Source organism: Stegodyphus dumicola, chromosome 10 (genome assembly GCF_044657685.1).
Source record: "Stegodyphus dumicola isolate Sdum_Otavi_A_Nest chromosome 10, ASM4465768v1".
Taxonomy (NCBI): Eukaryota; Metazoa; Arthropoda; class Arachnida; order Araneae; family Eresidae; genus Stegodyphus; species Stegodyphus dumicola.
The window spans coordinates 41,047,218-41,062,829 of record NC_140777.1 but is presented as its reverse complement, the minus strand read 5'-3'; the positions used below and the strand labels follow the sequence as shown (position 1 = coordinate 41,062,829).

At 29.6% G+C, this 15,612-nt stretch overlaps 1 protein-coding gene across 5 annotated transcripts in view; it reads right to left on the bottom strand.

Annotated features, from left to right (window-relative positions):
* The window catches only part of LOC118201423 (uncharacterized), a 204,816-nt gene that overhangs the window by 86,467 nt on the left and 102,737 nt on the right, over nt 1-15,612 (bottom strand). For all 5 annotated transcript variants that reach the window (XM_085824882.1, XM_085824880.1, XM_085824884.1 and 2 more), the window contains one exon: nt 4,934-5,209. In XM_085824882.1, coding sequence (XP_085681008.1) covers nt 4,934-5,209 — 276 coding nt within the window. The remainder of the gene's footprint in view (nt 1-4,933; nt 5,210-15,612) is intronic.

The following is a 15,612-nucleotide window of genomic DNA, read 5'->3' as shown; positions in this document are numbered from 1 at the left end:
TTCAAAGATAGGAGAATTGTATATCATTGACATGACAAGAAAAGCTAAACCATAAAAAAAAACTTCAATAGACTGGAACAAAATATAAAAATTGTCTTAAAATTTCTGTGTCTATCTACTGCAAAACTATCTTTACACTGGATTTCATGGGTAATGACCAATGAAATTTCTGGAAAAAAAAATGGATAAAAGAACATTTGTTTGATTTATTGAGATTACGGCACAGCACAATAGGGCTATCTGCCTAAAGGGAGAGGATGCCTTCATGGAGGATTTTCTAAGAGAAACTGGCTCATATACATGTTACACATGAGGAACACTACGAAAACGCCCACGCAGCCAGCCTGCTCACAAGATTCAAACCTCGACCAAACTATCAGTGTTTAGTGACTTTATCCTAGGCTGCTGGTGGGCCCAAAGAACATTTGAAATGAATGCTTCAAATATGGCACAGAGGACTTTCATTGTAAGAATTTTATGTTATATTTTTTAAAAGGTGAAAGTATTCCTTATATCAAACAGCATATATGACCTAGATTTAATTCTGAATACTAAATCCAAACTTCAAAACATGGAGAAAGACAGCATACGGATTCACAATATTTTTCAAAGAATAAAAATCTATTTAAAAAATATAAATAAAAGATTATATATAGATGCAGCAATTCATAAAAGTTCCTAGAGAAGAACAGAAGATTTAAAAGAACTCAGTAAAGGAGAAAATAACTAAAAAAAGATTTAAAAGTTATAAAAGCAATGTACTTCCATTACCAAATACAACCACATATGATTTTCTTGTCCCTGGGTTTGAAATTTAACATATGAAGCTTTGCAAACAAAATAGTAACTCAGTATAAATGCATTGTATTTTCCTTTTTCAGTAAAATAAGCATTATTCAAGTATTTAGCAAAAAGTGCATTTTCTTGTCACTAACATGTTTGAAAAGAAAAAAAGTATACAAGTTCATAATTTGAAAGGTGCTTTCATCTCACCCGATTACCTGATTACTAACCTGATTAGATTTTCATCTAATCATCTGTTTATATTGTGTGATAAATTAATAATCAATAATTTTAGACTTTGATATATTGATAAAAAAACTTTCATTATTTTGACTAACCTCTTACCATTAGCATAATAATAAGTTAGAAGAAATATAATAAAAATAACCTACGTTTAAAACTTACGTTACATTAACCAAAGTCTGCAATGAAAAAATATTTTCCTTAGTTTAATTATTTTTAAAGTAATTTTGAGTACTGAAAGGAGACTCAAAAACACAAAATATGTCACATTTATTTTAACTTTTGTGAGGAAGAGAAGATAGAGAATTCCTTCTATCAGTAGTTTTTTAATCATCTATAAAGCCACTTTCTCAGCTCACATATCGACTACAAAAAGCACTATGCTACTTAACATCAATATACTTATACAGAAGCAGATAAAAAGTACTTACTTTTTATTTGTTTTCAGCAGGTTCATTTAATTTACTGTCATATATTGAATTCAGTAGGAAAAAAATTATCTTTTAATCTATCCCAAAACAACTCTGACTTTTCTAAAGGAAGTCTAAGAACTTTATATTTTGCATTTTGTTCCTATACACTTCAGATAATGTGAAGAGAACTGATAATATAACAAAGACAAAATGTTGTTATGATCATCGAATGATGGGGAAATAAAGGAATTATAAAGGATTCAGAGCAACAAGATAAATTCATTATTTTTATTTTACTTAAAAAATAATACATAAATAGTCAGACAATAAATATAACAAGTAAAATTACAGGTTGAAAAAGGGCTTCTACAAGTTTATGTAATAAATTCTCATCAATGAAAAGAAATACTATCGCTTTCATATGAAACTACTCCTTATGAAACAGTTCTTCAAGGAATACAGAATGTGGAAAAGACTTAACCTTCTGAGAAGCATAGGTTTTGGATTTGCTCATGAACAGCAGCATTTAAACACAATTTAGCTAGATTTTCAGAATTATTTATCTTACTCTTTGATACCATAACCTTTTATTCATCAGAATAATATCGAGATCATTAAAGAAAAAAATGCAATTTTTTATCAAGTGATAACAAAAATCATGACCAAATAAATACAGCCATGTTAAAGACATGCTCAACAGATTAAAAGAATTCTGTGTACCTCACCTATCAGATATAAACAGATTGGCATGGACATCAATAAAATACCATATGATCATCAGAAACTATGATTGACCCAAACATCAGAGAAGTAATATTTTACGAATGAGCAGTTGAATTTTCCGCCGTAGATAAAACATGTGGAGAATGACGATTCTAGATTTCCCTTCAGCATTGAATAAATACCTCGTTATTGAAGAAACAATAATTTAGCATTAATTTCTGTGATCAATAATTTGGTAGCTGCATTATATCAAACCGAAACATTTAAAACAGAAACATCGTTGATTTAACACCTACATATATTTTATTTCCCTGACACCTCTTGAAAGCCAATCATTACTTATATTTTACTTTCATCACCAGATGCTTATCAACACATGAAAACTTGAATAATGACTCATGCAGTGATGCCCTTATATATATATATATTAGCACAAAGAAGTATGGTAATCCTTTATGTTGACGAAATAGATTTTATTAATGATGCTAATAGGCCAAAAGATTACATTCAGTGTTATTTGAATTAAGAATAAGTGATTTTTTTTCCCACATAAACCCAGAACCGGTGCCAGAGCTCGCATAGCTGCACTGGGCGGCAGAATTTCGGGAGGACAAGATTTTTTTAATTTAGAGAAGCACTGAGTAACAAATTTAAAGGATGAAAACATTTTTAGAACTTATGGAAACCACTGGGATCCAAAATTTAGGAGTGGCAAAAATTTAGAATTTAGGGAGGTGCTTGGTAGCAGAATTTAGGACCCGCAGAGACTGCATCAGGTGGCAAAATATCTAATGCCAGCTCTCAATAAGTCATAAGTACATGTGGGAATTTATTCAGGATTTAGCTAAGCCTTAAGCATGTGCAAGAAATAGACATAAGTATAATAAATAACTAAACTAATACAATCAGTCAGCATGAGATAGAAGCAAGACGAAATTTGGTGGAACTTGTCTTTTGTCGCCAATCTCATGATGCACAGCCAATAATGTAGAGCGGACTCTATTAAGCTAGGCTAAAATTATATGTTACTGATTACAAGGAATTTCAGCCAATGTAGCAGACTGCACTGTTCCTTAACTTTATGATTTGATCCAGCTTAATTATTTTTTGTAGGCTGCTTCTATTAAAGCAATCTGATAATAATTAAAGTTTCAACTTTTGATCGTGTCGAAAAGAGTTTCAAATTCTGGAAGTGCAACAGGATCCACAAAGCAAAAGAATGTTTCAATGTCCATTAAACAAAAAAGTGGATATCCTGCAAGAAATGGATAAAGGTATATCCGTGTCAAAATCGTGCGAGAAGTATGTCATTGGAAAGTCAACTGTATATGACATAAGAAAATAGAAAAAGGAACTTTTTGTAGATTCCAACACCCCACTCGCAACGAATAACAGAAAAATTAGTGAAGATCACAACAAAGTGATAACTGAATGGGTCGGACAGCATTGCAGTGAGGGTGTACCATTGATGGGTAATATGTTATGGTGAACTCTAAAATATTTTACTAAGAATTGAACTTTAAAATTTGAGTGCTCATATTCAACAGGTTGGTTAACCACATTTAAAAATCGTCATGGTATAAGGAAATTAAGAATTTCATGCAAAAAAAGCTTCAGCTGCTGAACAATTTGCAGGTGAATTCACTGAACTCATTAATAGTTAAAACGTTATCTCCAGAACAAATTTACAACGCTGATGAAACTGATCTTTTCTGGCAATATGCACCGCAAAATATCTTGGAAACCTCCACAGAAAAGGTTCTGACTCGTGTCAAAGATTCCAAAGCGAGACTAGCAATTTTAGCATGTGCAAATATGGCAGAAACGCAAAAGTGTAAAATTTTCATAAAATAATAATAATAATAATAATAATAATAATAATACATGCCCTTGAGCATTTAAAGGAGTAAAATGTTTCCCATTATATATCGTGCAAATAAAAGAATGCAGATGACACAAGTGCTAATGAATGATTGGTTTGAAAATCATTTCATATCCGAGAGTCGGCAGAATTTGGTTGGTTTACCTGATAAGGCAAAATTGTACTGATTGCAGATAACTTTTTGGCTCATACCTCACTTAAAGATTTAGTGAAAGACAATGTATCCATATTATTCTGTCTTCCAAATTGTACATCAATCATTCAGTCTTGGTTCAGCAGTTATTCCAGTTTTATCATTTATTCACATTTACATCTTTTTTCACCTCTTTTATTTTTATAGTTACACATTTTGATAATTATAAATTTTTTATGAATAAAATGTTTTCTTTTGGCTTAACCCTTCGAACAGTACGACATTTCACACCTGCTGATAAATAGCTGCATTTAAACTACATTTACTAGCTAGATTTGAGTAATTACTTTATTTCTTGCCTTCATAACTTTTAATTCATTAGGATAATATTTAGATTATTAAAGACTACAACAAAATATTATAAGGTTAATATACACTAAATGATTAAGAAAAAAACTTCCAGTCAGATAAAGCAATCACACCACTCACAGTTACAAATAAGTAAATTTAAATCTTTATAGAATTAGAGATCATTAATGGCCATGTAAGCTATTTTTACATTAAAAATTTATTTCTTTATAATCTTTAAAGGTAACATGAAAAGGTAAAATAAAAATCTTTTAGGAAGTTTATTGTTGAATTACTCCTCTCATAAAAATTAAGCTTAAATTTTGATTCTATTACCAAATAACCAATAAAACTTATTTCTTAACCAAATGACTCGATGATTTACATAGGAAATACATTTTGGCTTACTAGTTTCAAAATTCCTTAGAGTTCTTTTTTGACCAGAAGTAGTCTCTGAGTTGCTGACAGATGCAGCAGTGCCAACCGATGCAGCAGTGCCGACAGTTGCAGAAGGTGTAGAGTTAGTTACAGTTGATCCAGCCCTAATTACAGGTGAAAAAGTTGAAGTCTGAAAACTTGTATTTGTGGTTGCTTGTGGTGTTGAAGTTGCCTGTGGAACTGTGGTTTTTTGGGGAGCAGGAGGTTTCTTTGTCTGCTTTTCTTTTTTAGCTTTATCCTCTTTGTCTGAATTTAGAATATTTTCAGAATTAAAATATATTTCAAGAATAATATTAAAAACATTAAAATTTTAAAAGGCATAAATTCAAGCTGAAATAAGAAATAAAAATTTAAATATCTCAATACATTTGTGACAGTACATGTATTTTTAATATTTGAAAATTAAAAAATTATTATAAAACTGGATCAAATTAAAAATACCTTTACTGTGATTTTGTGTGTAAATTAACATGAAGTATATTAAGATGCGAAATACTAATACCACTAAAACCTTGATAATCTAAGGTAATAAAGTGAATTTTCTGCTTCAAAGTTTGAATTGTACTGTACGTTTAAGTTTAAAATTGTTTATTTAATGCCGGCTTATTTTTCAAGATATTTATTCTTATTTCTGAAATTTTTTTCAAAGTTCAATATGATAATAAAGCTCTTTCCCCACCTCAAAGACATTTAAAGTATGGCTGAAAATGAAAATTATAATGGTTTTTAAAGGGCTTAACCAATTTTTAGAACCACTATTTAGATTTTGACCATCCCCTGAGAAATAAAAATTACTTAAAAATGATGAAACTTAACGGATATATGCAGTAATACTTAAGATAAAAACATAATGCAAGAAAGCTAGCTAATTAATAGTTTACGATGCTAAAGTAAAGTTTGGATAGATGGAAATTAGGAATTTAACAGTTTCACTATGCGATTAGTATCTGTCTTAAGACAAGAAATATTTCATTATAAACAAGGTTATGTCAGTTTCTACTGGCAGTTACTAACATTTGATTGGTTCTCAGAACAAGAACAGTGATTGGCCAGGAAAGCTAGACATTACAAACCACTTTATAACTGTGTTTTTTATTTATATTAAAGTACATATAACTTTTTTTTGTATTGCAAATAATTGAATTTTGTGTTTTGTATTGAATTCAGTAATAAATTCTCTTTAAAATAATATATACAAGTTTGCATTTTGCGAAACGTAACATTTTCTATAAGCATACAAAGTTCAAAAACATAAAAATCTCCAAAAGTGTCCACAATTTTGGCCACCACTGTATATGAAAGGCAATTAAGTTCATAATAACATCATGCCTTGTTATTATGAACTTAATTGCCTTTACTATTAATTAATCATTTCACTTAATTGTTTTGACTTTATTTTAATTTACTAATTATTATTAGTTTTTATGATATATTAATTCATTACTTAATTATCAATATTTTAACATGTATTTTATTCCATTTCTCCGTATTTATTGCTTTATTAGTTATTTTCATTAACTTCTGTTCCCATTCTTTACAGCATGTAGTGTTTCAGCATTTCTATAATTTTAGAAATAAAGCCCAGGAAATAAATACGAGGACAAATTTAGCGATTTTTGCATATGAGAGATTAAGAATACATTTTCAATAAACTAAGCAAATGAAAATACCTGTAAAAGTTTAGAAAAAATATGATAAAAAGGGAAAAAATTATCAATTCACTTTTTAAAATTATATACATGCCTTCATTAGAGGCCTTGATCAGTTTGCTAATTCCACAAATACAAAATTACATAAAATTAATAAATTTAAGTAGGAATAGAAAAATGTAGGTACAACTTGGTGTGACTAGTTCTTGTAACTTGAAATTATTTTATAAACTGCAGTTAAAAAACCATATAAATGCCTTACAAAGTAAACAGGCATTTCTCAGTTTTTTTTCCAGTGAAAATGTACAGTAGCAAATTTTCTCCCCTTCCAACATAATATGCTCTGAAAAATCTTGATTCTAATAATAATTTATGAGCTTTGTGAACACAGGCACATTTCCATTGTCTAATTTCAGTTTTTTGACATTTTATTAAATATAAATAACACTAGCTCTATGAATTATTAGAGCTGAATGTCTTTCCTCTATTTTTCTCTTGGCAGTCTTTTCATAAATTTCTGCCATGTAGCACTATTTAAAACATGATAAATAAAACTTACGTGATTGAGTCATTAATTTTGCAAATATCAACATTTACTATATAAGTATTCAAGTTTTATCTGGCACTGATAAAATAATAATTGATTAATGTAATATATTAATTGATTATATTTAGAAATATATAAATAAATCAAGCAAAATTGAATTATGAACTTAAGTTTAATAAATGTGTGCATTTCATTATTTCTCATATTATACTGTTGTGTTTTACGAGTTCATAGATTTGAAATAATTGATGGTAACACATGATGAGGCAGCAAAAACACAATTTATTCACCAGTATTACACAGGACAGTTCCCATGACATGTTTACAGGCATTCAGAAACTACAATAAACACATGAAACAATCAGCAACACAGCCTTCAAGCTATAATAGTAAAGCACTAAATTACAGCTCTTGACTCAATCGATTACTCTCAAACTATTCTCTGAACTCAATATACGCCTTCTCCCTGCACAGGCAGGATATATATACCTTTAACCTAACTTTTAGAATATTCTGTGGAAATCACTAAGAATCAATTCTAGAACCTTCTTGCTCCGTCTGGCATATCGCCGATTTTGCGCCAAATCTGGCAACCATCTAATTGCTGCCACATGTTCTTTCATCTGCCACTTTATGGCAACCCTAACCCCGTTTTAGAGGGAAGCTATTTTCTGGTAGAGCATTTCACAACAATACTATTGATCTTTCCCTCTTCTTATTTAGTGTAAGCTGGCTTCAGTCAAGTGAATAATACATAGACTTCAACCTGCAGCAAAACGTGTTGGTAGATAAAACGCACACAACATTTTTACAACTTTGAAAACACGCATGTAAGGCATATGTTTTAATTAATCATTAATTGTAATCAATTTTATAACATTTAAAATCCATATATATATCAAACTGAATAATTAAAAATATGTCTAGTAAATTATATGCACATTTAATTAAAAATTTTCATTTAAGTCCTCAAGCATGTATATCACTAAGACTACTAATATATGATTGAAACAAGTACTTTAAATCACTACTAATCACAGAAAAAAATCAGAATCCATAAATCATCTTTACTCTAGATTTGATTTCCACAGGGAAATAAAATTAAAAAAATCTGATGTGTACACCAGGACTTCTTTATACAGAATATTAAATTGTACACATTTTTTTTCTGCATTTCATTTACACTTATTGAATTCTACTTCATCAATAGTGCATAAACCACAATAGAATAAATGCACTCTTTAAAATTCACTATACTTATTTACCTTCGAGATACTCTGGCATTAGGTTACTTAACAGCGTTACATCTCATTCATTTTATAAATCAGTATGCACAAAAATTACATCATCTGAAGAATTATCTAATTGCTGCCACATGTTCTATTCAAATATTATAATAAATCTAAAATACTGTGCTAAGTCAATATATGGGATTATTTAATAACTTAAATGATAATTCCTGAACGGATAAATGCATGATTTAATTCGCAATAATAAAAGAGGACGTTATCTTTGTTGTTGCAAAGCATAGTTTCTCTAGATTGGCTACAAATCCACTATTCAACTATGTTTCAAATGTAAATAAATATGGCTGCTAAGGTGAAAAAAATCAGGCTTAACCACACTTAAACAACTTTTAAATTGTTGATAATTCTATAACTATAACATACAAAAGGGCATAAAAACCTTAACCGAAAGATAAGAACAACATAATTCAATCATTTTTATAGTAAAAAATAACAACATATAAAAATAAAAAAACTGAGCTCACAGTAACAGAGTGAGTATATATATATTTATACAAATTTTGTTTGTGTCCAGTTGCAACCAAAAAGGGAGGGACACATCTACATGTTATAGCAGTTACACATACAAAATTTCAATGTTCTGAGGCTATTCGTTTTTTAGTTATATGATGATACATACATACATACATACGTATGTATAGACACCATGGAAAAATCTCTTCCGAAACCATTTTAAATCAGTTTTATAATTCGTTTGCGCAAAACAAGTCCTTTATCCTGTCCTTATGTACAGATATCACATTCTGAATTGCATTCAATAGCCAATTCAATAGCATTGAAATTGCATTCAATAGCCATCAATATGCACATTTTCATTGAAATATGATACTTAAAATTTTTCTTGATTACAATACTTCCTACATAGCCAAGAATAGAATAATACATATAGCTATTAAAATTAATTTTATTTACAGATTATGAATGCAAAGACTTATATGTAGCATGCTCAGATTTTGAGAATGTTTTTGTATAATACAGTTCTTCATTTGCCTGCATATTTATTTTTTCAATCAAAACTACTTTGAGAGTTTTAAGTCCTAAATTTGGTTAAAATTCAGTCTGTTTTTTTTTTTTTTTTTTTTTTTTTTTTTTTTAGCAATAGAAAAAATTATTTGGAAAGCAATTTCTCCCCATTCTATATTAACATGTAAATCTAAGATTTCTTTCAAATCATGTACCTGATACATAGAAAACTCAATTTCACTTAAGATATTTTTCATCAATAACGGGTGGGGAAGTATTCATCAATAAATGAACAGATGAAAATGAAACTTCAATTCTCAAGTTGATGTCAGCAACTTCAGCATGTTTTACAGGGTTCGTACACATTTCTGCACACGGAAATTAAGTACTTTTAAGGACAATTAAGGGAAAAAAATTAACGATCTAAGAACAAATTGGAAATGAATAAATTTAATTAAAAATATTATTCTATGCTTGAATTTCACTTTTGTAATACCACCCTAAAAATAAAATAGATCCCTAAGTACAGTCAAAAGTCGTTAATCCGGACTCGTCGGGACTTCGGCGATTCCGAATTATAGATCATCAGTTTAAATCTCGTAAGATGGCATGCAGAAATTCTAAAATTAAAAATATGAAACCGTAATTTATGAAATAAAAACAAATATGTAAAGTGTATCAAAATTAAAAAAAAAAAAAAAAGCTTAATATTTATTTGTTTACTTTATTAAACATTTCTTTCAATGTAAGTTGTTTAAGTTGCTTCGTTTTATGTGATAATACTTTCTCTTTAATTATTCTATAAACAGACATAATTTCTTGTTCAGTTACAAAGTTCCGCTGTTCAAGTCCCGTTAATTGCTGTGCCGAGAATACCAACTAACTTGTCAATCAAAATTTTTTCGTTTTCACTAACCTCTCTGTCACATTCTTCATGCCTTTATCCATTTTTTGCAGCAATTCCACTTTTTGTTTGTTGGACATCGAAACATACTTTTGTTTTGTGTAGATCCTTTGGAAGTTCCAGCATCGGAAATTCTATTTGACATAATCGAAAGTTCAAGTTTACTTTTATAAAATTGCTCTTACAGTCTGCAAAAAATAATAAGCGGGATCCAATTCGAAGATTAAGGAACAACGCAACCATTAACATTAACTGAAATAGATAATTACATAATTTAAGCTTACACCGTCCGTTATACATTAAACGCGCAGGCAAAAACGTATTCTGCACTTGCGCACACGCATATGCGCAGTAGTCAAGGTCTTACGCGCACGCATAAAACGCTTGTGCGCATGTGCCAACGCGGCGCATGCGCAGAAAGTTTTTAGCTTTGAGGTCCGGATTATAGATCATTCCGGATTATGGGTGTCCGAATTAACGACTTTTGACTGTAGTACGCATTTTTACTAAATATGAATTAATTAAAATAATTATTAATAAGTTTGAGAATAAAATAAACTTTATGCTATATATCAAGTAGCATGAAATATTTTACACTTATAATAGTTGGACATACTTGAAAGAAGATAAGTTGCATTTACGTTTTACTAACGGTTACATTTATGCTGCTTTTTTATGTCTTATTTTGTCACATACTTGAAGAGTTTAGAGGTTTAGTAAATAGCAAGTAGATTTATGTCAAACGGCATAGTTTAAAATGAGAATTAAGATCATAATCAGCATGATTCATAACCAAAAGACTGAATGTTGTCACCGCTGCTGCTTGTCCTGCTGATTAGAACAAACTTGAAAAGCCTGATGTAGGCACGGTTGGCAAGTGTTGAAAGTTAGGCAGGCTCTATTTGATACAGTTAGTGTCGTAGCTTCATGTAGAATTCCAGCGGTTGTAATCCAGTTATTTTAAATCTCACTAGCTGCAAAGATAAGTTTTACTTGAATTTTTACATTTTTGTGTTTTATCTTGTGACCACAGTGAGTATTTATGAAAGGCAATAACTCGCTTTAATATGTAGAAATAATTTTTAAGGGTAAGCAGTTAGTTATAAATAATTAAATTAGGTAGTTTGATAACCTTAGTCATTGTGGATTTACATGGTCACTATTTTTTAACAATATTTGTTAAAAAAGCCCTATTAAAATCAAAATCTAATAAAATTTCACAGTTTAAAATACACGTAATTTATGACATTGATTCTTAAACGATATTAGGATAATTACACATTTAAAAGCTACAAAACATTTATGTTTCGTCGCAGCAACATTCAACAAAATATTTATCAGTCATTTTTAATTTGAAGCCTACTCAAACATTTTGGCTAGTTTATATTGATTTCCTTCTCTTTAAGCATCTTTTTTAACAATTAGAGATTTGTCTCAATACGCAAACAATCCTCTCGCTAGTTCCTGTGTGTTTTATCCCCTAACTTGTCAACCTCACCTCAAAGTGGCTGTTTTCAATTTCTTTATTAATAAAAAAAAATCCCTTTCTAAAATGGTTTTACTTAATCTGGTAAAACATTAAAGTTAAATAGTCCAAAACTCCCGACAAACGTGACACACATTACCGCTATGTCTGAAAATAACTACAATAATAGACAAAGATTTAAATAAAAGCCTCTTATTTAAAAAGAGCTTAGAACATGAAGGCATGTTCTGGAGCTAACAAAATCAATTACAGCTCACGGTTATGTAATTAAACAAGAACAGTCAAATTCAAACTGAAAATGTACACTAGTGGTCAAAAATTATACAAGTTAATTTTAATTTAATCTAGCTCAGTAACTCTATCATATGAGGAAAAGTAATGGGAAATTATAGTAAAAGCTGATATCATAAACAATTGGGTAATTTACATAATAACTGTGCATATCTTTGAAGAATAATTTTCTTTATGTATTCATTTTTCTTCAACACATTTCTCTTTCATTTTAAAATTTTTGGAATTAAGGATTTTTGTTATTCTAAAAAACACTAAATGCATTTGAGAATGTATAGAAAAAGTGGCTAATTTTATTTCTTTAATAATATGAACATTTATAAAAAATATGAAATATATATGGTAAAGGCTGGTTACAGAGCTGACGTGGCAGAATTTTTAGAATTTAGTAACACACTGAACAACAAAATCTAGAAATGGCAACACTTTTAGAATTTACAGCAGGCATTGGAAGCAGAATTTAGAAAGGCACTAGGCAGGGCCACAGAGATTGCATCAGGTGGGAAAATGCCTAGTGCCAGCTATGTGTATGATGCATTAAGACATATTAGATGAATCTTTTAAATTGTAGGTTTTCAATTTCTTTATAAATAAAAAAATCCCTTTCTATAATGCCTGCCCATGTGATAAGATTAGAAGCATTTTTGATATTTTCCATGCTGTCTAGTGAAAAGTAGAAAAAATAAAGGGAAGATAAACATATTAAGAAAAAGATTCTAGTATCAGAGATAAAACATTCAAATAAGTATCAGAGATAAAACATTCAAATAATATGTTTTCATTGTTCTTCCAGACGTTCTCCAAAAAGTAAGAATTTCATTGCAAACTTTGTAAAATACCATGGAGACATTTTTCATTTTGTCACATATTTCTCGAATCTTTTAGAATCGTGGGTTTACAAATCTTGCCTTCAAATCCTTCTAAACTTTCCAAGCTGCAATGTCTAAAATCTTAAAGAAAATTTACCCTTACCAATTCTGTAACAGCAAAATGCCAGAAATATTTTGGGGAAAGAAAAGGGGAAGTGTAAAATTAATTTCATAGAGAAAACTGATGCATATCCTGAGAATTTTGAATATTTTGAGACAATTACACGGGGAAAACTCTAACTATGAAAAAAATTAAAAAGACCTTTTTAATTAATTACATAGTTAATTTTGCTTTTGCTAAAAGCTGTTTTGTAAATTATGCTTTACAGCATTATACCTTGTTTATTTTTCAGATACAAAATATTATGTAATGAGTTGCTAAAATGAAACTTTATAATATGACAGCGAAAAAATGTTTTATTTTAATGTTATTTTTTAAATATAATTTCAATATATTACCATTATTTTAATGAAATTTATCAATGTTATGATATTTAAAAAAAATCGTCGAAAAATTCTCAGATCATGGAATTAAAAATTTTCTATATAAACTGATCTAGATATTGCCCAAATGTTGATAAGTCGCCAAATTTAGAACCGTTTAATAAAACAATTCACATCCCCAAAAGCAAAAAGTTGTTTAAGAGCTCTTTATTGGAAAAAATGAATTTCAAAATGTGTATGTTTCACTTCTTGCTTAGAAACTGGAGTATTCCATCATTTATATTAGAAATAGAAACAAATTATAACCCATGAACCCATTCAAAAGATAACCATATATGTCAGTGAATTGCCATAAATATTCCACCAAAATGGCAGTTGTAAAAACAGGCAGAAATTTCAGATGATTAAAATTAAGGACCTTCTGCTGATTTTGACCAAAATTAAGGTTTTTTAAGGACCAAAAATCGATTCCAAAAAATCTAAGGACTTTTAAGGACCCTTAAGGACCGTAAGAACCATGGTTTTAGAAATAGATCATTCAGTGGAAATTTATCTATTACTTATACATAAAACAAAAGTTACAATAAATAAATAAATAAATAAAATAAAATTTAAAAAAACCTCGCACAAAATTGAAAAATAATTTCACTTCACTTTTTTTTATTTTCTAATGGCAGAGACTGTGAACAGTTACAGTGTAACCCAGTCCATTAATCTATACAAGGCCAGATGTGGCGTTTTCTTTATTATGGAGGCACCTAATAGGTGGGCCACCATTGCCTCCTATGAAGGGATGGACAGTTATAACCATGCCTTCTCCAGGATTCGAACCCAGGCCCTTCAGTATTGCAGTCAGGCTTCCCTAACCACTATACCGTCTGAGCAGCACCTCACTTTTATTCAACTCATTATTTCTAAACATAACCTTCTTTCCACACCAATCGCTAAATTTTCAATTTCTTTTTGTTTACTACACTTCTGAAATGGAATAGTTGTTAGAGTAAAATCTTCATTTTCTTTAGAAATTATTGATGGTTTTATGAATCTAACAAATATATTCATTAAAAGTTCAACAAGTTCTCTTCTCAATTTATGTATAAGGTGCTTGTTGTAGCAAATTATTTACTGTTATAAACAAAGGCAAAGTATTTTTTTAAAAATAATACCTATAATTTGGTGATCGTACCATTTTTTAATGTTTTGACATCTCTTTCTTTCATTCTCACTGTTATCTGGTTTATCCCCAAAAAAAGTAATCAGAGCATTCCACTGTTTAAAATCCTTGTTATAGAGTCTAAAAGAGACAAAAATCTTGTATTGCAGTATTTCAAAATTTTATGAGATTTTATATTCTGTCCCAAATTTGTTGAGCAACTTTGAAGCTGTGCTTCTGTTTCAAACTTTTCTCCAAATAAAAATATGCATCTACTTACATTTCGATTTCTGAGCTAATTCATTTTTCATTTTTTTTTCCCCCAGCTAAATGCAAGAGATGGCCTCAGATGATTATATTTGGTTGATGCATTTTGATAAATGATGGCACATCTTTAAATTTTCCCTTCATATTACTAGCATTACCTGCAGAAAATGATAAGCAATTTTCCCATTCCAAACCTTTTTTTTTAAAGTTTTCATTTATACAATTAAAAATACCTTCTCCAGTATTATTCATGCATTCTAAAATAGAAATCAATGAAGTAATTATTACTCCCTTTTCTTTGCTATAATATGTTATAATCAAAGGTTACAGTTTGTTATCATTGTTATCATTACTTTCACCAGTACTTAGAGAAAATGATGTATTTATTGCACACTGTGTAATATTGGCAACAGTGCTTTCTGCAAGTGTTTTTACAGTAGCAGCAGTTTTGGTTGGTATGGCTGCAGCTAAATTTTTTTCGCTATGGCAGAATCCAGGAACATTGCTTTGAAAAGCTGTTTGGAATGATTCGTAACCGAAATCGATAGATTATGTTCAATTAAATAATCGAACAAAATAGCATCCGTTTCCTCATCTTTTATGAAGAAATTCATTATTTCTTTACATTTTATCGTGCCAAGTTATTTTTGCTTTTGAGAAAAACATGCCGTTTCCAGTCATCCTTTCCGCCATGCACAACTGAGAAGTCTTTGTTACATACATTGCAATGTGCATGATTCAAAGAAATTTTGGATGCTTTAATGCATGG